This window comes from Hevea brasiliensis, chromosome 3, assembly GCF_030052815.1.
Source record: "Hevea brasiliensis isolate MT/VB/25A 57/8 chromosome 3, ASM3005281v1, whole genome shotgun sequence".
Classification (NCBI taxonomy): domain Eukaryota; kingdom Viridiplantae; phylum Streptophyta; class Magnoliopsida; order Malpighiales; family Euphorbiaceae; genus Hevea; species Hevea brasiliensis.
The window spans coordinates 107,287,210-107,312,160 of NC_079495.1; the positions used below are offsets into that span (position 1 = coordinate 107,287,210).

General features: G+C 33.4%; 2 protein-coding genes across 7 annotated transcripts; one reads left to right on the forward strand and one right to left on the reverse strand.

Moving 5' to 3' along the window:
- The first annotated feature begins 1,628 nt into the window (after positions 1 to 1,628).
- Positions 1,629 to 17,019, forward strand: LOC110668160 (protein CHROMATIN REMODELING 20). Of its 5 annotated transcripts, XM_021829292.2 has the most exons (27): positions 1,689 to 1,779; positions 3,357 to 3,467; positions 3,639 to 3,804; positions 4,274 to 4,336; positions 4,432 to 4,527; positions 4,615 to 4,707; positions 5,150 to 5,340; positions 5,418 to 5,664; positions 6,129 to 6,242; positions 6,913 to 6,996; positions 7,453 to 7,968; positions 9,166 to 9,455; positions 9,652 to 9,739; positions 9,827 to 10,042; positions 10,375 to 10,494; positions 11,129 to 11,295; positions 11,383 to 11,524; positions 12,716 to 12,865; positions 12,951 to 13,006; positions 13,090 to 13,390; positions 13,975 to 14,107; positions 14,612 to 14,673; positions 14,925 to 15,151; positions 15,286 to 15,489; positions 15,582 to 15,660; positions 15,738 to 15,994; positions 16,306 to 17,019. In XM_021829292.2, exons 3-27 carry the CDS (start codon positions 3,685 to 3,687, stop codon positions 16,742 to 16,744), a joined length of 4,455 nt encoding a protein of 1,484 aa, XP_021684984.2. In that variant the 5' UTR covers positions 1,689 to 1,779; positions 3,357 to 3,467; positions 3,639 to 3,684; the 3' UTR covers positions 16,745 to 17,019. The 5 variants fall into 5 exon arrangements, with proteins under 5 accessions (XP_021684986.2, XP_021684987.2, XP_021684984.2 ...); XM_021829294.2 differs by lacking the exon at positions 3,357 to 3,467 and having other exon boundaries at positions 1,629 to 1,779; XM_021829295.2 differs by lacking the exon at positions 3,357 to 3,467 and having other exon boundaries at positions 1,629 to 1,779; positions 11,228 to 11,295.
- A 1,984-nt stretch (positions 17,020 to 19,003) lies between these two features.
- LOC110668159 (hypothetical protein At1g04090) lies at positions 19,004 to 22,696 on the reverse strand. Of its 2 annotated transcripts, XM_021829291.2 has the most exons (3): positions 22,328 to 22,696; positions 19,474 to 21,041; positions 19,004 to 19,378 (listed from the first exon to the last, which is right to left on the reverse strand). In XM_021829291.2, the coding sequence occupies exons 1-3, from the start codon at positions 22,428 to 22,430 to the stop codon at positions 19,370 to 19,372; spliced, it is 1,680 nt and encodes a 559-aa protein (XP_021684983.2). In that variant the 5' UTR covers positions 22,431 to 22,696; the 3' UTR covers positions 19,004 to 19,369. The 2 variants fall into 2 exon arrangements, with proteins under 2 accessions (XP_021684983.2, XP_021684982.2); XM_021829290.2 differs by having other exon boundaries at positions 19,004 to 21,041; positions 22,328 to 22,694.
- Positions 22,697 to 24,951: the final 2,255 nt, after the last annotated feature.

The window sequence follows — 24,951 nt, forward strand, 5'->3', positions numbered from 1 at the left end:
AGACAGCTTGCAATTTTCTTTGCAAAAATGTTTCATGACTGACATACATATGACATAATAACTCAAGTGGCTATATTCTGAGATGCTTAACACTTGCATAACCCTTTATTGCTCGTATGTTTTGTTGGATCTCTCGTCGGGTTTATGAAACACCCTCTTATTTCTTTGTGCTTGTTGGGAATTTTGGATGATGCCTAGAAATGAAATACAATCAATCATGCCAATTTTTTGTTGGTCGGGCATATGATGTGAGATTATACATCACGATGCTGCCAGATTTTTTTTATGAAAAGGTAAATTCTTGTAATCTCACAACATTAGATGCGATTCCAAAGCACAGTAGTGATTGTTCTTGTTCTCTCAACTTTTCCTAGCAAAGCAAGAGAACAAGCGAATAAAGTCCTAGCTTCAAAATTTCAAAAACAAATTTGAGCAGATGGAAAAACAAGATCCAACAAATAAAGAAATGGTATGAGGATTGTTAACAACAACAATAATAATAATTAATTAATGTTTTATTAAGTAATTACATTTATTAATTAAAAATTTACTAATTATCCACCATTATTAATAACCAACCCAAATGGTATCCATTGTTCTATTCAAATATGAATTAAGGTAATACCAATTTTCGCTCTCGAGGGCTGTATACACAAGACTATAAAAGTTGCTATTAATTGTATTAATTATCTCTCTATTCAATTTTAAGCTATTAATTGGGTATCGTTCTCGATTTAACTTAATTTTTGGCACATTAATTACCAAACGCTATTGATAGAGAGAAATTTTTTCGTAGGGTCATAATGATTATCAGCCTTTAATGTCAAACTTCTTAATGAAGATTTTATAATAAAAATAGTAAAAATATAATAATTTAATATAATAATTGATTAAAAATATAAAATTATTGGAAGTTGATTAGTGATTATTTTTATATCTTAGATATTAAAATTTTATTATATTTTCTTAATATATTAAAAAAATATAATATATTTAAATATTATCCTTATTCACTAAATATTAGTATTATTTTTAAAAGCAATATTAATAATATGAAAAAGTATAAATAAAGTGAAAAAAAGAAATAAAATTATATATATACTATATAAAATTACATGTATATGTAATAAATATATGTTAATATATTGTAACTTATGTTATAATAATAATTATTTATTATAATATTAAAAAAATAACTATTAAAAAATTTATAACTTATATATACATAATTAAAAAATCAATAACTTAATTATAATTCAAGTAATTGAGTAACTAATTAATAAAATTAATAAAATTAAATAAATTATATTTTATAAACAAATTATTATTTTACATAATTTTGTAATTTTATGTGACAATATGAAAATACCTGCACAATATATATTATATTATTCAGCATATATTATATTTTTAAATTGAAATTTGAATTTTAAACATATTGAATTTCCATTATACATGCATAGAGGATATAATTTGCCGCGAAAATTGTTTGTTATTAGGATGGACGATGGCCCACTTCGCCATGTAGTGGGTCCCAACCTGAACATTTGGCACCCACTACCTCCTACTAAACGTAAAAATTCAAAAAACCCCACAGCGAAATTTAAAAATTACCAAACCCCCCAACTAATGAATAACCAAACCCATTACAGTGCCCAATCAGTATCCACCCCTTGATTTTCTCTCTCTGATAAAAAAAATCCCAAAATATTAAAAAAAATTTCTTACTTTCTCCCCCTAAAACCCAGGCTCGATTCGATACTGCCCTAGCGCTCCCAGGTTAGTCACCAACTCCAAATCCCTCTTCATTGCTGTTCATCATCGATTTTCATGTCATTTTAGATTTGAAGTGCTCTGTTTCTCTTTTATTTTCCTCAATTTTTTGTTGGATGCTGAACTGCCTAAAGTATTGCTGAGTCGAAATTTAGGAACATTGAATCGCTTGATTTGTTCTGCTGGTTTCGCTTTTATGGGGTTTGATACATGAGTTAGATTAATTTTGTTGGGTTTGCTTGCTTTTTTAAGCGAGAGATGGGAAAGTTAGGAAAGCTGGGTTCAGCTTTTGTGGTGATGTTTTAATTGTTTTTGAGAGTAGAAACAAAATGCGCTTGGAAGTGTGACACTGGCTGTTCAATTTAATTTTGTTTATCTTTAAATGGGTAATTAAATGCTTATTTTATTGATTTGCGCTCTTGTTTTTTTGTGGACGTTAATCAAATAGTTTGTTCATCAACTTAAAAGCAAGCTCACAGAGATATAGAGAAATGGAATTCGGTTTTGCCTTTCCAGTTTCTCCTTTGCCGAGGTTAAGTTTTGCCATTTTACTGTGATATAACAAGGGGTTTGCGTTGCATTTTAATTTGATTTCTGTCATGGTGTTGTGGGGTGAATTGGTTATTCTCTTGTTTCAATATAGGGTAATTTTCATGATTCATTGAGCTTACATAAATCTTATTAAATTTAGCCTGTTTGCATGCGACCAAGGATTATAGAACCTTATAATGGACTGTTTGATGATCTATTTTAAATTTACTCCCATATTTAAATTGCTTTCTGGTAAAGTTGTGGTTGATTGTATTGGTTAATAAAAATTTAAAGTGATTTGGCCCTTTCAATTAACTAGAATCTGGGATAGTGAAGTAGTACTGATATCTTATGGCCATTCTAGTTTCTAATGTGGTAATGAAAATCATGCAACAAATAACAACACCCCCACCGCCCCGGCGGCCCCCCCCCCCACAACAACTCCTCCCTCTCTTTTAGTTTCCTCTTCCTTTTTTTATGAATAATAGATTGCCAAATGCCTGGGAAGTGGAATTGAAGTATTGATTCCTGGTTTTTAATTCGTATTCCTAGTATACAAGTAGGGCCTTAATTCTCTGTTGAACTCTGCTCAAGGGTTCTAAGTATTAAGTGCGTGAGAGGTCATGATTGCATTTTATTTTTTTTTTATAAATGCTATGAGAAAGTGATGGCATTTTGAAAATCTAAATGGAAGTTTGTCAATGGCTGTGCAGAAGTGTTTCTGGGGCATGACGTACTTTTCCAGTTTCCTTTGGTTGCCTGTTTGCTAATTGATGCAGTATTAGTTCCTCCCCAAAGGTTTAGTCTTAGTCCTAGTTGTGATCCAAACCAATCTTGGAGAAAAGGGCATCTTAACAATTATTATGTTTTTTTAGTAAGAAATTTAATAAATAATGTTTAGAAAGTTTTATATTTTAGTAGGACTGTTTAGCAAATTCCTATTTGTATTATGCTTATTTTAGTAGTCAGAAATTTGATAAATAATGTTTACAAAGTTTTATATTTTAGAAGGACTATTTAGCAAATTCCTAATTTTTATTTCTCTATATAAGGTTGTAGCCTAGAGGGTGGCTTTTGTGGCTTTGTTGTAATGGTAAAGTTACTCCATTTATGACCCAGAGGTCACAATTCGAACTAAGAAACAGTCTCTTTGCAAAGCAAGGGTAAGGCTACCTACATCAATCCTCCCTAGAGCCCACTAGGGTGGAATTAAATTAGTATTTTGTGTGTGAGAACTTGGGCTCTACATCACTAAGTGTCGGCAAAGGATCTTAGTTAGATGACACAAGATTATCTTTGTTTAAGTAATTGATACGGTTAATTCCATTGTGCAGGTATTCATTTAGAGTGCTACTTTCTATCTGATGTGACTTGGAGAAGATGGAAGAAAAACAAGAGCATGTTGAAGATGTTGAGAGTGCTTCTAGTGATTCTTTTATTGCTGATTCAGATGTTGACGAACCATCTACATCTGGAGAAGATGATGGAATACATCTTGAGGTATATCATTGCAGATGTTTTCCTCTTCTTATTCTTTCTTTTCTACTTCCTCCTGCTCACAGTGCATCAAATATATTTTTTATTATCACGCTCTATTAATTCTTTCTGTGAGAGCTTCCAATTCATATTCCGAAAGTTTAAACTACTTGATTGAGGTGCCAATAACTTTATACTATATTTGGTCAGCAATACTACAAACCTAACCAATATGGAGTTACTGAATGATCCTGAATTGCTGGCATAGTGAAATTGTAATTAACGTAGAAAATGGCTTAGCCTATGGGCAAGAACAGCAGCAATAATAATAATAATGGCATAAGCATAAGGTCAACCTAGCAATTATACTCATACTCTGTAAACCCATAATGAAGGTTACATCCAATCAATATCGATTACTAATCACTCACATATGCTTAAAATTTATGGACCTTTCCTTGGAGTTCAGTTTGTTTTTGCTTCCATTTTGCAGGAACCTTTGACTGAGCAAGAAATAGAAGAGCTAGTTGCTGAGTTCATGGAAGTTGAGAGCAAGGTATCAGTTATCACAAATTTTTTTTGCTTGAGCTGTTGAGCTCCAATGTACCATTTTGGTTATATGTTAGAAGGTTAGCTGATACTCATTTTTAGGCTGCAGAGGCTCAAGAAGCACTTGAGAAGGAGTCTCTTTTCAAAGTGGAGAGTGATGTGAGAGAGGAGTTGGCACAAACTCTTCATGCTGATGATGTTAGTTCTTTCTGCTGTTGTCTACCTTTCTTTGGATTCTATCAAATTTTCGCGTCACTAATCCATTTTTGTTATCCATAACATTAGCTGGAGGCGGCTGTTCAAAATGAGATGACTACTTTCAAGGAGGAATGGGAAGCTGTGCTTGATGAGCTAGAGACTGAAAGTGCTCACTTGTTGGTCTGCTTCTTCCTTCAATTTGAGTAAAATCTTTGGTTCTTATTATAAATTTCAATGCCTGCATTTATCTTGGGACTGCAGTTCTTGTTATATCAATTGAAACATCTCTCGATGTTAAGAAAGAATACTTCTACAGATTTAGGATCATGGTTATCTTGTCCAACCTTATCCATGAACCCTTTCCAACCTTGTCCTCAGCATTGAATGGCAATTCTCTTCATCTACTTCATCTTTTAGAATTCAATTATTGGGTCAATATAATGAGCTTTGCATTAGGATAAACTCTCATTACTTGTGGTTATATAAGTTGCAATTATAAGTTAAGTGATGTGCTTGCTTCTTGTGTCAGTTGCAGTTAACTCCTCGTCTCTGATAGTTTGTTGTTGTTGTTGTTTTCCTTTTCATGTCTTGATGTCTTCCATTTGCAATCTTCTCTTAACAGGAACAACTTGATGGTGCCGGTATTGAGTTATCAAGCTTGTATAAATGGATTGAAAGTCAGGTTCCAAATGGTTGCCAGACTGAAGCTTGGAAAAGAAGGGCACACTGGGTAGGATCTCACGTGACCAGTGAAATCATAGAGGTAGTAGCTGATGCTGAGAAGTATCTTCAGAGCCACAGGCCTGTGAGAAGGTATTTTTTGCCCATGTTATATGGTGAATTCTTCAATTTTTAAGTTTAATTGAAGTGGATCCATGATGTTCTTTCAGACGGCATGGGAAACTTTTGGAGGAGGGTGCTAGCGGATTTCTGGAGAAAAAACTTTCTACAGATGGAAGCAAGGGAGATGTAGCAGAAAATGGAGACGTAGATTGGGACTCTCTCAAGAAACTATTTTCAGGTGGCCTTTCTAAGGATGTTGCTTCATTTGGTAGTAAGCATTGGGCTGCTGTTTACCTGGCTAGCACTCCTCAGGAAGCTGCAGAGATGGGACTCAAATTTCCTGGAGTCAACGAGGTCTCATATTTAAGTCTGATGCATAATTTGCTATGTTGTGACATTTCTGCTTATCTAGATGATCAATAGTTGGGTTTTAAGCCTTCTTGCAATTTGATTAATGAACTTTACTTGAGGATGCATCTCAAATGGATATGATTTAGTTTGATCAGTGGATATGGTTACTCCTTGGAAACACAATCCTCTTTTATTCTATTTCCTTTGTTATCAATAGGAAAGAAGTTTCTTTTCCAACAACATGACAAGAGAAATAGGCCCTTGAATAGATTGACTGACAAATATTTAACAGTTGTGGTGATGTGGCTTATGTATTTGTGCTTTTTTTTTCCTTCTTAATTCTGTCTTTTTTTCCTCCTCTTATTGCCCTTGTACTGCAGTTAAAAATGAACAAAATTTTTTTATCAGGAACTTGTTGCAATTTGTGTTCTCCTTTTGCTAGTTTTTTGAGATGTGATGTTTTTCAGGTCGAGGAGATTGAAGACATCGATGGCAGTTCTAGTGATCCATTCATTGCTGATGCCATAGCAAATGAAAAGGAACTAATTCTTTCTGAAGAACAGAGAAAAAATTATAGAAAGGTTTGTCAATTTTGTTTTGCACCATGTTTGTGTTGATCGTTCCTGTAGTTTCTAACAAATATTTGGGATATGGAATCAATCATTTTTTCTATCATCTGAAGCCTTCTTCAAATTAACTAAATTTGTTAGACTTTCCATCTTATCCAAAAAAGAAAAAAAAAAAGATTGCTGATTTTGTTAGGGATTCGTCTAGTTTAGTGTTTGGATTGTTATTCAAGCACTTGATAGGGATTGCTGCTGGACCTTTTATCTATGTCTTGATGGTAGTTTGTAATGTAGTGAATTAGCAATTTTATTGAGCTGCTAGTAACTCTTGGGTTTCAAATTTTTTTTCTTTTTTTGCTTGATTTCAATTGTAAAGCTTGTAAGGAAGTGATGGGTGCTTTGATATGTTTAATTGTAAGCTGCTTAGCGTCATATGCTTTTGTAATGTAACATGTGCAACAATTGGTGTTGACGAAAGGCTTTTAGCACTTGCCCCTTGGCTTCACCTTTTTGTGTCTTTTTCATTTTTTCCATGCACTATCCCTAAGTGTGATCTTGAAAGTTAAGACCTATTGGGACTTCATGAAACTCATTTTTTTTGTTCATCACAGTGATTGTCAATGTTCTGATCATACGAACAGACAATATCTGAATTTGTGTGGTTCTTATCTTTGTACATTCAAAGGTCAAAGAGGAAGATGATGCAAGAATTGATCAGAAACTTCATCATCATTTGAAGCAAAGGAGACGTCGTAAGAGATCTAAACAGGTGTTCATTTTGTGCAATTCAATTTTGTTGTTTGATTTGGTTTACATTTCCATTTGAATTTTTTAATTGTGGATTCTGGCTGTTCAGTGTTCACTCTTTGGGTGGTTGGATGATAGAATTCAAACTATGTTGCTAGAATCCTGGGTTCTTTTTTTTTTTTTTTTATGTTTTCCACCTTTTAGTCTATTAAGCAAAGCAAATTTGATGTTCTGTTATGAAGTTTTGTATTTTGGAATGATTTTATATCCAACTTTTGCTGTTCAAAAAAGGTCTTGGCATTGTAAGTGATTGTGGTTTAGTTCCTTTTGTTTTAATATTTCATGTTTTTTCTCAAAGGTTAAATAAGAGAAATATAAACTCTCAAGGTTCCCCCTCTCAAAGGGGAAAAAAAACCTGTATTTGTTCTGGTGGTTTAAGTGATTGTCTGAGGTTTAGTTCCTTGTCTATATCAATCAGGTGATGGAAGGCAAAGCCAATGGTCTGTTGTCTCCATGTGATATTTCTGATGAGAAAACTCATGAACATGGGGAAGATATGCCAAGTGAAAATTTGATGAAAGATGTTTCTGAAATTTCTAAGATCTTGGATGCGGAACAAGCAATGAGCAATGGCAATTCAGTGTTTTCTGAGCCTGATATAATTGAATCCAGAAGGTCTAAGCGTGCAAATGAAAGTGAGGAGCCAAAAATTGATGCTAAGAAGATTCGACCAGTTATCATAGACAGTGACGATGAAGCTGATATTGGGATGCGTCAATCAGTTTGCAATGCCAGTAAAGTGGAGGATCAATCAATTTTGCAAGAAAACATTGGGGACTCTAGTGCTGATAGCCATCTTGTGCTTGGTGTGAATGAGGAGTTTCATTGTACTGCCTGTGATATAATTGCTCTCGAAGTGCATTCACATCCACTTTTGAAAGTAATTGTTTGCAAGGATTGCAAAAGCTTAATAGAGGACAAGATGCAATTGAAGGTTTGGATTTTGATAATACCTAATCTTTTAATTAAGTTGATTCAATTAGACCATAATGATTTATGATTGAATGCTAAAGTACATTATTATTTTTATTATATGTATTTGAAGTATGTCATACATCAATTTTTGTTCTATAAGTAAATTTCTTTTGGAATGTTATAATATTGTTAAGAGTGGCATTCACCATTCCAATTCTGTTGGGGCCTCTCTTTTCATATGTTTTTTTTTTTTTCTTTCTTTTTCCAATTTATGGTCCATATTAAGTTTATTTAAAAATAAGAAAAGCCAACAACAATACTCATGTACATATTGGGAATAAAATATTCTTGTTTTTAGAGTGACAAAGATACTAAGTTCAACAATAATTGGTGGATGAATCTTTACCTAAATGATATGACTGCAGTCTGAGGTTGCAGTGTAGCAGTTACACTTGGAAACGAGCAATTTTATTTGGGTTTTCTACTCATGACACCTAGCATGAGATTGCAAACAAAAGGTTTTCTTTTTTTGAAATTCATGGAGGGTAATGTCCGAAAATGTTATTTTGGCATTATGGTCATGCAACAACCATCACTATCGGCTACAATCTCAAGTAGCTGAAAACCAGAGTCTGCTTCGACAACCATAACAATTTTTTGTGCATGCCAAACATGGAATAGGACATGCATTCAAGTTATTTTCACCAAAGATTGTTTCCACTAGGAATAGGAAGACATTTGTATGAAACAAAAACTATTACTCTTTTTATGTGAAATATGTTGGTAAAGTCCTCCCCATACTAACTCTGAATCTTTTGCAAAATTTTATCTTGCCTGGTAAAGGAATTTGGATTACAATTATCATTTTCCCCACAGTAATCCAAATCTTTCCTACTCTTTCACTATATAAGTGTTGAGCATCAATGGGGACAATGAAATCAGACTTTTCTTCATTTAGTTGATCCTTGCAAAATTTTGTGAAATTATTGAAATTTTTCAAAGTAAACTGCTAGACTAACTTGCCTGGTGCAATTTAATTGCAACAGTGCAAGATCACTAGTGCATTGTTGTTCTTTTTGTTTTTGTAATTGCTTGTACTTGTAAGTACTATAAAAAAAACTCCATTGCTATGGATTGCTTGGTGACTTGTTTTTTGAATAAAAGTTCTTGTCTTTTAATATTTTGGAGGTTTTGTTGAGCTAATTACTTGTTGCAGGATCCTGATTGTTCTGAATGCTATTGTGCATGGTGTGGAAAAAGCAATGACTTAGTAAGTTGCAAGTCGTGCAAAACATTATTCTGTGCCACTTGTATAAAGAGGAATATCGGTGAAGATTTCTTGTCTAAGGTACAAGCTTCTGGGTGGCAATGTTGTTGTTGTTTGCCAAGTCAACTACAAAGATTGACATCAGAATTGGAGAAAGCCATGGAATCTGAAGATCTGATGGTTTCAAGCTCTGATAGTGAATCAGAAAACTCAGATGCAGATACCCTTGTTGCAATCAGGTACATTATTACTGATATCAGTAGTTTATTATTTTCTTCTTTTGTCTAGATTTATGAGAATAAGTTATTCAAATTCCATTTGATAAAGTGTGTTACTTCCAAGAAAAACATTTTGTTTCCTTATCATTCAAAGGTTTGTTATCAACTTTGTCTCTTGACATAATTGTTAAATCTTTTTTTTTTTTTGTATTGTCAGTAAGAGAAAGAGGAAGAAGAAGATACGAAGGATCCTTGATGATGCTGAATTAGGAGAAGAGACCCAAAGGAAAATTGCAATCGAAAAGGTGCCTTACGTTTGTAATTTATTGAGCCAAATGCTCAAATCTGGTATGTTATCACTAACATATGTATTATATTGCCATGTTACGTAGGAACGTCAAGAACGTTTGAAGTCTCTGAAAGTACAGTTTACTGACAAATCCAAGATGATGAGCTCTGCAAGCTGCAATGGAAGCTTACCTGAAGGTGCAAATGTTGAAGTACTTGGTGATGCCGCAACAGGTTATATAGTGAATGTTGTGAGGGAAAAAGGTGAAGAGGCTGTGAGGATTCCTCCAAGCATATCAGCCAAATTGAAAGCCCATCAGGTTTTCTTTTTATTTTAATGGAGTTCTCAACACAGCCATATTTGTGTTGCTGTTGTTCAGCCAAGTAGTTTCACATTTTGTTTAATGTTTCCTGTTCCTCTTTTGTATGTGATTTCAGAAATTAAGCCATTCATTACGTTTGGTATTGGAATGTGAAATTATTGGAGCTTGATTGTGGGAATGAGCCCCTCCATGGAGATCCCTATGTGCTAACTCCATTACTGACATTTAAAGCTTTTTGCTGATGATAGTCTTTGATCATTGTTTTAATTTTGTTATAAAGGTGTTGTTATGTTGTTTCCCTGAAGTTTATTTGAAAATTGAAATTGCAGGTGGCAGGGATACGATTCATGTGGGAGAATATTATTCAGTCAATTGGGAAAGTGAAATCTGGAGATAGAGGTCTTGGTTGCATTTTGGCTCACACGATGGGCCTGGGTAAAACTTTTCAGGTATTAACTCAGCGTCTCTATTTGTCATTTCTGTTTTTATTCATTAATTTGGATTAACAGAATGTGCATTGGAAACAAAAGACCATATAAAATAAAATTAAAATATAGGGAAAAAGAGAGCATGGTCCATTGCATCTACAACTCCAAAAATAAAGCTAGACTCAGATGACTATAACAAAGCAAATTGACTGCTATCGTAACTTGAAATATATTTTTCATATGAATCAATCACCAATTAATTTAACCACCAATGTAGTTCTAGCACCAGCTCCTTCCACAAAGCCTCTCAAATAATAAAAGTAGAAGAAAGAAGTACAGAAGACAAAATGAAAATGCGAGTAGAAAATGGAGAGGCAAGTAGAAGTACTGGAAGAAGCTCAAGAAAATAGCCAAGCCTCATCATCTAGCTTTCCCAGTCTCTCCGGCCTCTATGCCCTCCATGGCTTTGGGGGTTTTGAATAATACCTCCTGTTTCTTAATAAAAACCACTATTATTGGTAAATGGTAATATTAATAACAGAGGGCAGTTAACTATTGTGCTTGCAATGCTATAAATTATTCTCATATGGCAGATCATAGTGTTATTAATTCAACAACAACATACAATTTTCCTGATTGTCAATTCTATCTCCAGGTCATAGCGTTCCTGTACACTGCTATGAGAAATGTTGATTTGGGATTAAGAACTGTACTTATTGTTACCCCTGTGAATGTACTTCATAACTGGCGGCAGGAATTCTTGAAGTGGAGGCCCTCAGAAGTAAAGCCCCTTCGTGTTTTCATGCTTGAAGACGTTTCAAGGTTTAATTATATACTTCTTTTCCCCTTCTTCCATTCGATTTTATGAAGAATAAATAAGTTTTATGTGGTTCCTTTTGCTGGCATTAGGGACAGAAGAGCAGAATTGTTTGCAAAATGGAGGGCTAAGGGCGGAGTTTTTCTTATTGGTTACACTGCTTTTCGAAACTTATCTTTTGGAAAGAATGTAAAGGATCGAAACATGGCTAGGGAAATTTGTTATGCTTTGCAGGTTCGTCACAGTCCCTGAAATCGTCTGTTGTTGCATTAGTTAAGGATTTTCATCAAGTTTTATGATTCATGTGGATTATTTGGATTCAAAATTATTGAGTTGAGGAACCTCTGCTTACAAAACTTTTGTTGATATCAATTCATTCGGCTTGGTGTTTGTTTTTGCTCAAAAAGGAAAAACTTAGTTTTTGTTTGATGATTTTACATACGCTTATTGCATTGTCTTGGATAGTTATTCTTTATGATTATATGAGAAAATCATAGTGACTCTGTTTCTTTCTTATGCATTAGCTCAGTGGTTACTAAAGTTATCTCAAAGGCTGTGAGGTCTTGAGTTTGAGATCCCAGCCAAAACCTATTGTACCAAAAAAAGGCTAGTAGTTGACTAGTTTAAATTGGGAGGGAATAAGGCTTTCTGATGGCCTTTGTAGTGTTAAGTAGAAAATTTGTTGTTTTGTTGGTGTCATTGTTAATCAAATTTTAATATTCTTCAGTTGATAGCCAGACTAATGATATAGTGGGTATGATTTTGTGCATTATCTGTTAGACCAAAGGACATGGATTTAAGTTGAATGTTCCTCGAAGTATGGAATTTTTATTGATACAAATATTGAGGAGTATTTGTGAATAAGATTGTTGGAGAAAATTGTTGCGTTTTGGAGGAGAGAAGTTTACGATGGGAAGAAATAAAGGATCATCATATTCTAATCAAGACTCAATACACACAACATATAAGGAAAAGGTGAAAACTAGAGAAGTAAAGCCTTTATTTTATGCTGAATTTACATAAGTGATAGTTGGCTTTGTTAAAGAAATTATCCAAAACGCATTGGAAGTTGGAACCAATCTTTTTCTATAATTCTCAGACTTGTGAAATCCTTAAAAGATTAAAAAAGTTGTGGAATGCTTTTTATTTAAAGTTTAATGATTATACCTACTAGATCTGTTGAATTGGCAGATATTATCTTATCTGATGGATGAATCAAACTCATAACTGCACCAGATACTCATAAAAGAATCTTTTATCAGTTTGTAATGGCATTTTCCTCATTAGAGAGTATCACTTTCATAAATCTTAGATTTCAGTAATTTGTTATGGGTGGATACTTTGTATCACCAAGACTAATGATGAATCATGGCATAAACTTTTAAATGTTAGATTTGTTGATGAAAATTTCTTTTCAATTATCAGGATGGACCTGATATACTTGTTTGTGATGAAGCCCATATGATTAAGAACACCAGGGCGGATACAACCCAAGCATTGAAGCAAGTGAAATGCCAGAGGAGGATTGCATTAACTGGATCACCTCTTCAAAACAATCTAATGGAGTATTATTGTGTATGTTTTTGAACGGAGTAACTCCACAAGTTGTTCATATATTAGTTTACTGTTATGATTCTGATCAGTTTTATATCTGAAACAGATGGTCGATTTTGTAAGAGAAGGTTTTCTTGGAAGCAGCCATGAGTTTAGGAACCGGCAAGACTTCTTCCCCTACTCTCTTCTGGTTATTATGTCCTTTTTACTTGTTTTATCTTAATTGTATTTTCCCTTGGTTGCAGGTTCCAAAACCCTATAGAGAACGGACAGCATACTAATACAACTACCAATGATGTGAAAATTATGAATCAGAGATCTCATATCCTTTATGAACAATTAAAAGGATTTGTCCAAAGAATGGACATGACTGTGGTGAAGAAGGACTTGCCACCTAAAACTGTTTTTGTAATAGCTGTAAAGCTGTCTCCATTGCAAAGGAAATTATACAAGAGGTTCCTTGTTGTGCATGGATTCACAAATGATAAGATTTCCAATGAAAAGATTAGGAAGAGTTTTTTCGCTGGATACCAGGCACTGGCTCAGGTGTATTCTCGACTATACTTTTTGTGTTGTCTTAGCTCCTTGATTCATTCACCATAAATATAATATGCACTCAAGAATTAAAGTGTCAAGAGTCTGCTATTTTATTTATCATATACAACCATACATACAAGAAAGCTAGCTGGAAGTCGCAAAAGAAGTTGCTACATGCTAGCAGGCAAAGATTAACGGTTTGTTTCATCCATGCTTCCCCTGTCAATGTCCTGAAATGGCGTGTAAAGTAACAGTAGGTCAAAAAACCAATACAAAATGATTGTTATTTAAAACCATGCTTGGGCTTTAGCCAAGTGGTGAAGGAATGAAGGCGTCTGATGCATTAATTCATCTAACAATATTTTATTTAAAAAATTTGCTATTTGATAAAATCTGCATCATTTTGCCATATATTTCTTGGGTGTATGAAAAGTGGATGTTTGTGAAAATGATTGAGTAATCACAAATGAAGGAGAAGAGCTGGATTAGTCCTTGATGCATATATTGATGCATCATTTTATTTTCTTTCAAATAATTGCTTTTTTTTATCTATGTTTGCTTCCTTTAACAAAAAGTTTTACCATGTTTGCCAGATATGGAACCATCCTGGGATTCTGCAATTGAGAAAAGATAGAGATTACGTTAGTCATGAGGAAACTGTTGAGAATTTTATTGCAGATGAAAGTTCTAGTGATGAAAATATAGATTACAATAATATTGTTGGAGGTACACTTTAACTTTGTTACTATTCATTCTTGTTTCTTGATTGTTTGATGCCTTGATAGTAGTGCATATTAGATATGTTGTCAACATATTGGTTTGTAGGTTGAATTATTTTTTACAGCTGCAAATTATTGCTAGTTATTCTTGAATTAATCTACCATTGGCTAATCTTTATATTTTTTGTGATTTGATGGAAGTTTGAATTTTATTTAAACTGAAAAAAAAAATCTATCTAGAAGAGTAAAAAAGAACTAAACAAAACTAATATATCAAGTTTTTGTTTGGATTTTAATTTGGCCTGCACTATTTAATTGGATATAAGCCTAATTTGAAAGCATAAAACTGAATATTATGAAATCTCAATAGCTTACATTAAAACTTGTTTTGGTAGCCTTATTTTCTGTTATATGTTACTTGTTGGCTGTTATTTAAAAATTTTCCTCTTTCCTCCTTCCTTCATAATTCTACGTGCATTTGTATTTAATGTTTATTTTTATTGCTGAACAGAGAAGCCAAGAAGTGCAAATGATTTTATGCACGGGAAAAGCAATGGTGGATTTTTTCAGAAGGTACAAATGCAACAAATTATGCTTGTAGTGTATTAATATATGCTCCTACAGTTTGCCAAAATTGTTTTATATTGTTAAGAGATGCATCCACATGGTGTGCCCCTTTAATCATCATCTAATTTTATATCTTCACTCTTATTCAGAAGTCTCAATTTGCTTTGAATCTCATCATGATTTGTTTCCTTTTTGTATAGGTTCCTTTTTTCTTTGGGTAATCTGTTGATGGATAATTGTTGTTTTTGTCTCTCTAGGATTGGTGGAATGATCTTCTTCATGAAAATAATTTTAAAGAGCTTGATTACAGTGGCAAAATGGTATTGCTGATGGACATTTTAAGCATGTGTTCTCATGTGGGTGATAAGGCATTGGTTTTTAGCCAAAGCATTCCCACTTTAGATCTCATTGAATTTTATCTTTCAAGATTGCCTCGACATGGAAAAAGAGGAAAGTTCTGGAGAAAAGGAAAAGATTGGTACAGGTAGGCATATGTCGCCATGAACCTGTCATCACCCAGGGGTTCTTAGTTTTGGCTTAAAGTTCTTGATATGAACATGATGTCCTTTGTAATTGAAATGAAAAGAATTGTGAAGTTCATTTTGATTTGCCCAACAGGCTAGATGGAAGAACAGAGAGTTCTGAAAGGCAAAGACTAGTTGAGAAGTTTAATGATCCTGAGAATAAAAGAGTCAAATGCACTCTGATTTCTACTCGAGCTGGATCTCTAGGGATTAATCTTCATGCTGCGAACCGTGTAGTTATTGTTGATGGTTCTTGGAATCCAACATATGATCTTCAGGCCATTTATAGAGCTTGGAGGTCAGCTTTGACTGATGTCTTTTTTCCCCCTTAATTGAAACATCATTTTTACATCAAACAGAAGCTAATAGAATTATTTTCCAATTCTTCAGGTATGGCCAGAAAAAACCAGTGTTTGCTTACAGATTGATGGCACATGGAACTATGGAAGAAAAAATCTACAAGCGTCAGGTAATGGAATAACAAATCGCATCATTAAATTAGTTGTATTTTCTGGAAGGAATTTTGATGAAGAGTGTTATGAACAGGTGACAAAGGAGGGGCTTGCTGCAAGGGTAGTCGATAGACAACAAGTACACAGGACCATTTCTAAAGAAGAAATGTTGCATCTTTTTGAATTTGGTGATGATGAGAATTCTGACCCTCTAACTGAGCTTGGCCAAGCAGATGACCGTGACATGAGCTGCCAAGTGGGAGATTCACTGAAACAGAGGGTTCCTCTTTCTCATGGCGGCTGCTCTTCAGACAAATTAATGGAGAGCTTACTCAGCAAGCACCATCCAAGGTTTTTTTTTTTTTTTTTTTTTCCTTTTAATATTTAGATTTTAGATAACTCAATGTGGATCATCTTGGACATTTGCACGCATTGCTGAAAGTGGGATTAGGTAGTATTCTATTAGCAAGAATATATTTCTCGAATTTATAGTAGGGCCCTTATGAATTTATAGCAATTATTAAATGCTGTTTTTAGTTGTGGCTTTCATTCTTCATTTAAGATATTTTAGATTCTTAATGAACCACCTAGTGCTACAATCTGCTGGACTGCGGAAACGGGATGGACTATAGACAATACCTTATTCTTTTACTCCCTTTTAGGTGGATTGCGAATTACCATGAGCATGAAACCCTTTTGCAAGAGAATGAAGAGGAAAAGCTAACAAAGGAGGAGCAAGACATGGCTTGGGAAGTATATAGGAGATCATTAGAGTGGGAGGAAGTGCAACGAGTTTCTCTTGATGAATCCACATTCGAGCGAAAGCCACCCATGCCAAGTGTTGTTCCTTCTGCACCAGAGACAAGCAGCTTGCCTACTTCAAGCATGGCCCCTCCTGCACCTGAGGCTTCTAATTCCAACGTTACACATTACAAGGGCAATTTTAGGAGTCGCATGTTGCAGAGAAAATGCACTAATCTTTCTCACTTGCTGACACTCCGAAGTCAGGGCACAAAAGTTGGTTGCACTACTGTATGTGGGGAATGCGCCCAGGAGATAAGCTGGGAGGATCTGAACAGAGATGGCAGGGCGGCACGATGAGAAATGCCATCATCTCTTGTGTTCATACACGCTAATTCTAATGTAATTTGTTGTGATTGTAAAGGGCAGCCGCTGTAGTATCCATTTTATTCATTTTGGTAGGTATTGACAGCTAAAATCCTGTCTAATCCTTTTCTTTTCTTAAATTTATCGTAGAGGGGCACAGCAATATAGGGAATTTTGTAAATTTACACCAAAGGAAATTAGGCCTTTGTAAATTTGAGGTCATATTTTCCTTAACGTGTAGTTGTCAAGAAAGCCAAATCTTATTCTTATGGGTTGAAAGTGTTTGCACAAATCTACAAATCTAACCCTGCTAATTTTTTTCATGATTTATGAAAATTACATCTTTTTTTTTTTTAATCTCATTTATTTTTCTAGAATTATGTTAATCCTGAGTCCTTTTGATTTGGGAACTCATTTGGTGAAGGCTTCATGAGGGAAGTCATCAGCATTCAAGCGTTCAAGTTACTTAGATTTTCGGAAAGGTAATGACTGGGGGTTAATGCTAAATAAAAAAACTGGGTTAATGCCAAATAAAAATAAAAAATCTAACTTCTGCATTAATTTGGAGGGCATGTTCATTTATTGAATGAAATTTCACGATTGTCGCTCACTTTTATTTTTTAATAATAAATTCTTTTTTAATTTAAAAGTTTTTTTTTTCTCTCTTATTATGTTTTTAATAATAGTCAAAATGATAATAGCGTGAATATAGACTATAGAGTGATAGAAAAAAAATGTGAATTATACTAGAAGAATTAGATCTTTAGAATTAAAGGAAACACTTAAGAGAATGAAAGTGGGTAAAGCCTGTGGACCCGATAGAATACCAATTAAAGTGTGTAAGTGTTTGGGAGATATGTGAGTGACATTTTTAACTAAATTATTTAATAAGATTCTAAACTCAAAGAAAATGCCTGATGAATGGAGGATGAGTATTTTAGTACCTATTTTTAAAAATAAGGGAGACATATAGAGTTGCTCGAACTATAGGAGAATTAAACTCATAAGCCATACTATGAAGTTGTGGGAGAGAGTTGTGGAGCATCGACTAACTCGTGATACTTCTATATTTCTCAATCAATTTGGCTTCATGCCTGGTCGTTCAACTATGGAAGCGATCTTTCTCATTAGAAGCTTGATGGAGAAATATAGATATGTGAAGAAAGATCTACACATGATTTTTATTGATTTGGAGAAGGCTTATGATAGTGTTCCAAAAGATGTCCTATGGAATGTGTTAGAACAAAAGGGGGTATCTATTAGGTACATATAAGTATTGAAAGATATGTATGAAGGAGCAATTACTATTGTGCTCACAGTGGGAGGGGACACAAGAGATTTTCCGATCTCAATTGGATTACACCAAATATCAGCTATAAGCTCTTACCTTTTTACATTACTTTTAGATGAATTGACGAAACATATACAAGAGAGTATTCCTTGGTGCATGATGTTTGCGGATGATATTGTTCTGATAGATGAGATGCGAGAAGGAGTCAATAGAAAGCTAGAGCTTTGGAGAAGTACTCTAGAGTCAAAGAGCTTTAAATTAAGTTGAACGAAGACAAAATACATGCATTGCAAGTTCAGTGAAGGCCAAACTGGTGATAGGGAATAAGTTAGTTTGGATGAAATGGTACTGTCCCAAAGTAATCACATGTGAGAAGGATGTTAGTCATAGGATTAAAGCCGGATGGTTTGAAGTGGAGAAGTGCCACGGAAGTTTTATGTGATCACAAAATTCCCAATAAGTTGAAAGGAAATTTTACCGTACAGCCATACGACCGGCTATGTTATATTGTAGTGATTGTTGAACATTGAAGGAGTCGTATGCGTCTAAGATAAGAGTTGCAGATATGAGAATGTTAAAGTGGATGAGTAACCATACCAGACTAGATAAAGTCCGTAATGAGAGTATTAGAGAAAAGGTAGAAGTGGTACCAATTGAGGATAAGTTGAGAGAAGGAAGATTGAGATGATTTGGTCATGTAAAGCGTAGACATACGGAGGATCCAGTTAGACAAGTAGAGCACATTAAGTTAGAGGATAAAAAGAAAAAAAAAGGTAGACCTAAATTGACTTAGAGGAGAGTAACACAACACGACCTAGAAGTATTACAAATTTCTGAGGATTTAACCCCCAAAATCGTTTAGAGTGGAAAATGCGAATCCATATAGCAGACCCCAAATTTTTGGGATAAAAGTTTAGTTGAATTGAGTTGTATTATGTTTTTAAATATAAAAATTTAAAAAATTTAAATTAAATTCTTCCAAGCAATTCATTGACAAATTCCATTTTTTAACAGCTTTCATTACAATAGCAAACACTGCACTAGAGACTTCAAATGATGCAAAAAAAAAATAAATAAAAAATAAAAATTCAGCCAATGTTGGCAATCAATGCTGTTGATCTCAGTGAAGCATAATTGTGAACTGATCTCATGTTTGGCTGTGGTATGAACACCTCTTCTAGCTCTGTAGTCTAGACAGAATTTCTTGCTTCTTGTGAACACAAAAGGCAAATCATAATTTTCAAGTGCCCTCTATACAGCAATCCAGCACAGTAAAAAGCTATAGGTGATGATCCAGCTGCAGATCCATAGCTTTGCCAAACCATCTATCAACATGCCTAGACGGTGATAAATAGAGATAGTAATAAGCACAATGCAGGATTTGGACGCCACGAAACTAGCATATTTCATCTCCCAACCAGTTATCTTTTACCTTAGGTCCAGTTGGCCCCTCCTCGCCGTAAAGCTCTGTTGGGAACAGGTCAAAGATGTTCTCCACTGAGAATCTAACGAAGAATGGGAGGAGACTGATAATCTTATCTAGTTCAGATCTTGAGTCATATACGATGGTTGGACCCCATTCTCTCATAAATTGCAGCCAACATGGCTCTCTGACAACTCCATCTCCAAGATACTCAGCTGCAATAAGCTGATACTTTGTGCTTGAATCCACATAGTATTTGCTTCGAGCAGTATCATTTCTCACTCCAATTGCAAGCTTTGTTGATCCTTGAAGGTAAGTACCAGGATGAGGGAAACTAGCATGACCATGTTTTGACGAATAAACAATTGGCCTATTACCTTCAATGAATTCCAAATCAGAAGCATTCACCCATTGGCCACCACTATGCTGAGAGAAGAAGACTTGCCATAGTTCTCCTGTGAAGTTGCTTACACGAAGAGTGAAGTGCTCCCAATCGCCCACATGTTGCCCAATCTTAGTCATAGGTATATTCATTAACCCAACTTTAAGGGTGGCTGGTCCATTGAAGGGACAAAATACCCAAATTGCAATATCAGTGAAAGTTCCTCCGAGTGCTGGTTTCACATGAATATAAAACTCAGCACTCTCTAAATCTCCTCTTTTGATATTAATTCTTGCATCATCATCATTTGGCAAATCAATCCAATATCCCCCATCATTTTGACCTCCATTAGGCAAGTTTGAACCCCTATAATCAATAGGTTGACCCTCATCCTTGCCATCTTGATACAAAAGTGCTCCATTTTTGAAGAACCACTGTACTGATGATGGCATGTAATCTTCATCAGGATGGAAGAATACAGTAGGGCCATAGTGATTAATGAGTGCATGAATCTGGTCTAGATTTGGCATTGCGTGTAGGGTGTAGTCAAGATTCTTCAAGCATGCTACATCTAGCAGATCATCACCAGAACTCAAGTAGGTGCTGCAGTAGAATGTCCCAACGGAAACACCTTTAGCAAACATTCCCCTTTTGCAGGGTCTTGTGTTCCAGACCTGAAATTGATTCTTGAAAGTTTTTGAATCTGTGGAAATTATTAAATCACAAGTTTCACATTTTTCTGTAAGATCTACTCGAACACATCTAACTTCTTCAATGCTAGGCTCCTCTGGCTTGTTAGTGACCACAACACCCATTGCCTTATAACCATATGGGGGGTTTGGTAGCCAAAAGTAACCACAATCATCATCATGTGAATTGGTACTCCAAATCAATGAGTAGTTAAGGGGCTGCTTTAGAGCTGGAGAGCCTGATTTTGAGTCACAGAGCTGGCAAACTTCAGGTTTCTGCTCGTTGGCGTCACAAGCCATGACAACATACCCTCTCAATGGTTGGTCATTGGACTGACAGTAGTGGCCAAGGCAATAAAAACCATCAGGGATCCCAACAGGTCTATAAAATGCGACTCCATTTTTTTTGCCATGCAACTGGTTGCTGCTCCAGACACTTTCAAATTGTGTAATTTTGATGATTTCTAGTTCTCCTAGGTTTATTCTTCCAGTAGCAAATCCTTGACCTGGGAATACAGGGGCAAGTTATTTTGTATGAATTGAAAGATTGAATGATGCGGACATCATTGCATCAAAAGCATAGTTGGCCAATTCAGGTTTGAATTCATGGTTTAATCAAATGATTGACTAAATAAATCAGAAACTGTATGTGTTTCCCATAAGAAAGCCAACCAACAATACAAACGTAAACATAATGAGCAAAAAGTCTTTAGACTACCAGTCAACGGATGTTTAAAGATATAATAAGCATTGATGATATAGTGTTTGCCCTTGGGAACAATACATTAATTCCATACTTTGGGGAAAAAAAATTTCCCCAAAAGCATCTCATTCCATTTAAAAAGGCTGTACCCCTATGCAACAGACATCAAATTTCTTCTTTTTAAGTACCAAAAACGAATAGATGTTCCTCCATTGCTTAAACCACAACCAAAAACACAAAATTTGGAAACCCAAAAATCAAAAGAAAAAAAAATCCACCACTTCAAAAAGAAGAAAGAGGATATGTGCCGTAAGCAGCATACACTTTATGATTTTTATATTTCCAAAGCTTCAAATGCCATGCAAGCCTCTGCTTTCAAGGCATGCCAGATTCTCTAAGATTTGACAGTTCCTGAATTTGTTTGAACAAACTTCTCCAAAGCCTGGGCAAGACAATAACTTGAATCTAAAAATTTAAACTCATCACAGGAAAAAATAAGGATCGCAATCTTTTGATGCGCAGAGGCAAGCAAAGTTAATGGAAAAGATCCTTATAGCATTCCATTACTTAGTTTAAATCTTTAAGGAGTCTTCTCTATTATTCGACTTCTTTCCCCAAAAATATTTAGCAAAGCCAGCCAATATTGACCAAAGATGTAATAAAAGATAAAAGCAAATCAATTAGTAGCAGCCATTAAAGTTCAAATTTTGAGCTTTCAGATAACAAAGATACCTTTTTCATCTATTGAGAGAGAGAGAGAGAGAGAGAAAACGGGAGGGAGGGAAGGAATAGCTAAAATATGAGACTGTGACTTGGTTGTTAGTTGATCCACCTAGATGACCCAAAATTAACTACCTTTCTTAGCGCGCGCACAGAGATATTGAGAGGGGATATAGCTACACCATATATAAGGGACGTTCTGTTAGTTAGGATCATCAGGGATGTTCTGATATTTGAAACAAGCAATTCCTAATCATTTACTGTAAAGAACTCCCAAAACCCAGAAATTATATGTTCCAAAAAATAATTGAAAAGAGAAAAGTATAATCAACTGCAGGCTTTTTTTTTTGGGAGGTTAAGAGTTCATACCTGGAGGCCACTGGGGAATTGGAGCAGGCAAAGAGAAAGGTTGAGGCTCAGGTGAGTAGAAATCAATAACTTGGCTCCAGTAAAAACAATCACACCCAAACATCCTTACAAGTCTCTAACTAAAAAGAATCAAAGAGCCACCAAAACCAAAAAATTCTTTTTCCAAATGCCTGTTGCAATTTCAAAGAAAACCCAGAGAGAGAGAGAGAGAGAGAGAGAGAGAGCAAAGAAGGCTTATTTATTTCCCTTTACCACCCTCTCTCAATGAATCTGCATTTATTTATGAACCAGCGAGTCTCAGAGACTTTAATCAAGACCCAGACAAGAGAGAGAGAGAGAAACAGTTATGGTTAATGATGTTTTAATTATTTGTTTGGTAGTTTGGTTTAGTTTTGTTTTCCTCTTTGGAGGGTAAATGGCGCTAAAGGCTTTGTCTGCTTGTGATCTTCCTTCACTTGAAGGAAGGCTTCTTACTTCTTCACCACTTACTCTATTAATATTTTATTTATATAGCACATTCAAACATTAATACAACATCTATATTCCATTAATTCAATTCTTTATTAAAATTAATTTTTATTTTATTTTATTTTTTTAAAGATTTAATTTTATTAATTCACTTTAGTTTTAAATTGAATTTACCATTACACCTCTAATTTTCTCATTACTTTAATATTTATTAGAAAATTTATAATTTTATTCTACATTACACTTTAATTCTTAAATTTTAAAAAATTAATTATTTAGTTCTTAAATTTTTTACTATATGACAATTTAGTCTTAAATTTTTAAAAATTATTTATTTAGTTTTAAGTTTTACACTATACCACAAATTAATCACTGAAATTTTAATATATTGAATAATTTAATTTTTATGCTAATAAATAAAATTATTATAAACATTAATGTTATAAGAATTAAATTATTTTATATATAAAAATTAAAGGTGCTAAATAATTTATTTTTTAAAATTTAAAAATTAAAATGTAATATAGTATAAAAGTAAGAGATTAAAGAATTAATTTTTTGAAATTTAGTAATTAAAACATAATATAAGATTAAATTCAATGACTAAATTGTAAATTTTTAATATATATTTTATTAACATAAATTATTATAGAAATTATTTTGTATATATAGATTTATAAATGCATACATAAATTTTTGAATAAAATTATGCAAGGAAATTATTCGGTGAAGGTATGCTTTTAATTATTTAAAATCTAAGCCACCAATTCGTGAATGGGAGCAAAAGTCAACAACTGGCACTCGCGTGGGTATGCCATTTGTCAATTTTTTTTTAATTTATATATATTTTTTTTCACTCGCGATTAATAAAAAGCTAACCTAATCGTCAGGAACAGAAGAAGAAGGTTGGTTCCTTGCCCTTCACGTGAAATAAAGAAACAAACAATAAATTAAGAAATCCTTTTTTATTCCAATAAATAAATTAATTGAAAATAATTATTTAAATAAATTAATTAGACAACCCATCCTTATAATAATAATAATAATGTTATCCATAATTAGACCTAATTATACAAGAAAATTAAAATAAAAATTTATTTATGGGTGTTACCTATTTGAAATTTATCAACATGTTTATTCACTAAATTGCTATAATTTTATTAAATTGTGTGTGTTTTCTATCCCATGTGTGTATATATTTTTAATTAATTAAAATAATAATAATAATAGTAAAGAGAATTTATTTTTTTAATTATATTATAAATATAAAAAAAAATTAGCATTGATGAGATTTAATCATTATAATAGCAATCATAGATTCCATTTAATTATATTAATAAATAATATAACAATTAATATAAAAATTATATAAAAATTATTGAACTTTTAATCATAATTATTGTTAAGTAATAGTATTTAATAGCAATATTCTCCACGTTTCCAAAATAATAATAATAAAAATAAAAATAATATCCATGCGTGGACAAAATTTGACATTTCCAAGTCTAATTGGGCGGCTTTTGTGGTCCTGACTTTTGGGCCGACCCTCCCTCCCTCCCTCCCTCCTTCCCTGCACAATAAATATTTTGAAAAATACATTTTTTTTTATTTTTTTTATGTGGATTAAGATTTAATGATGACGTGGAAATCATGAATCGACATCAATTGCAACATGACGGGGAAAAGGACTGTTAATAAGAATTATTTTAAATTTTAAAATTCATATTTAATCCCTCTTCTTCTTTTTTTTTAATAAAAAAATATAAATTATAAATAATGATATAAAATTATTTTAAAAATTTTGAGATTTGAAATTAAGTTTTTCAAAATTATTTTATTTATTATTTTAAAAATTTTAAAAAAAATATTATTTTTTTTAAATTTTGTCTGTCTATTATTATTTTGATCATTTCTTATAGCCTTTCTGCATTCTAAACTTACTATAAAAATACATTAATCAATCATTAATATTTTTTTTATAAAAATAAGGTTATTTAATTATTTTTTTTAATTTTTATACAAAAATATTAAAAGACATTTGAAATAGAACAGAAAGAGTCTTGAAAGCTTTTATTTTTTTTTATTAATGATAATATAAAAATTAAATTTAATAATTTAACATATTTATTAAAAATATGTAAATATAAAATTTTTAT

Excerpts from the sequence above, each read along its gene's own strand:
- LOC110668160 (XM_021829294.2), top strand. The coding sequence starts at position 3,685 with ATGGAAGAAAAACAAGAGCATGTTGAAGATGTTGAGAGTGCTTCTAGT. Across the intron at positions 9,456-9,651 it reads GATACCCTTGTTGCAATCAG|TAAGAGAAAGAGGAAGAAGA; the intron begins GTACATTATTAC and ends TTGTATTGTCAG. Across the intron at positions 15,995-16,305 it reads CTCAGCAAGCACCATCCAAG|GTGGATTGCGAATTACCATG; the intron begins GTTTTTTTTTTT and ends ACTCCCTTTTAG.
- LOC110668159 (XM_021829290.2), bottom strand. The coding sequence starts at position 22,430 with ATGTTTGGGTGTGATTGTTTTTACTGGAGCCAAGTTATTGATTTCTAC. Across the intron at positions 21,042-22,327 it reads AATTCCCCAGTGGCCTCCAG|GTCAAGGATTTGCTACTGGA; the intron begins GTATGAACTCTT and ends CTGTATTCCCAG.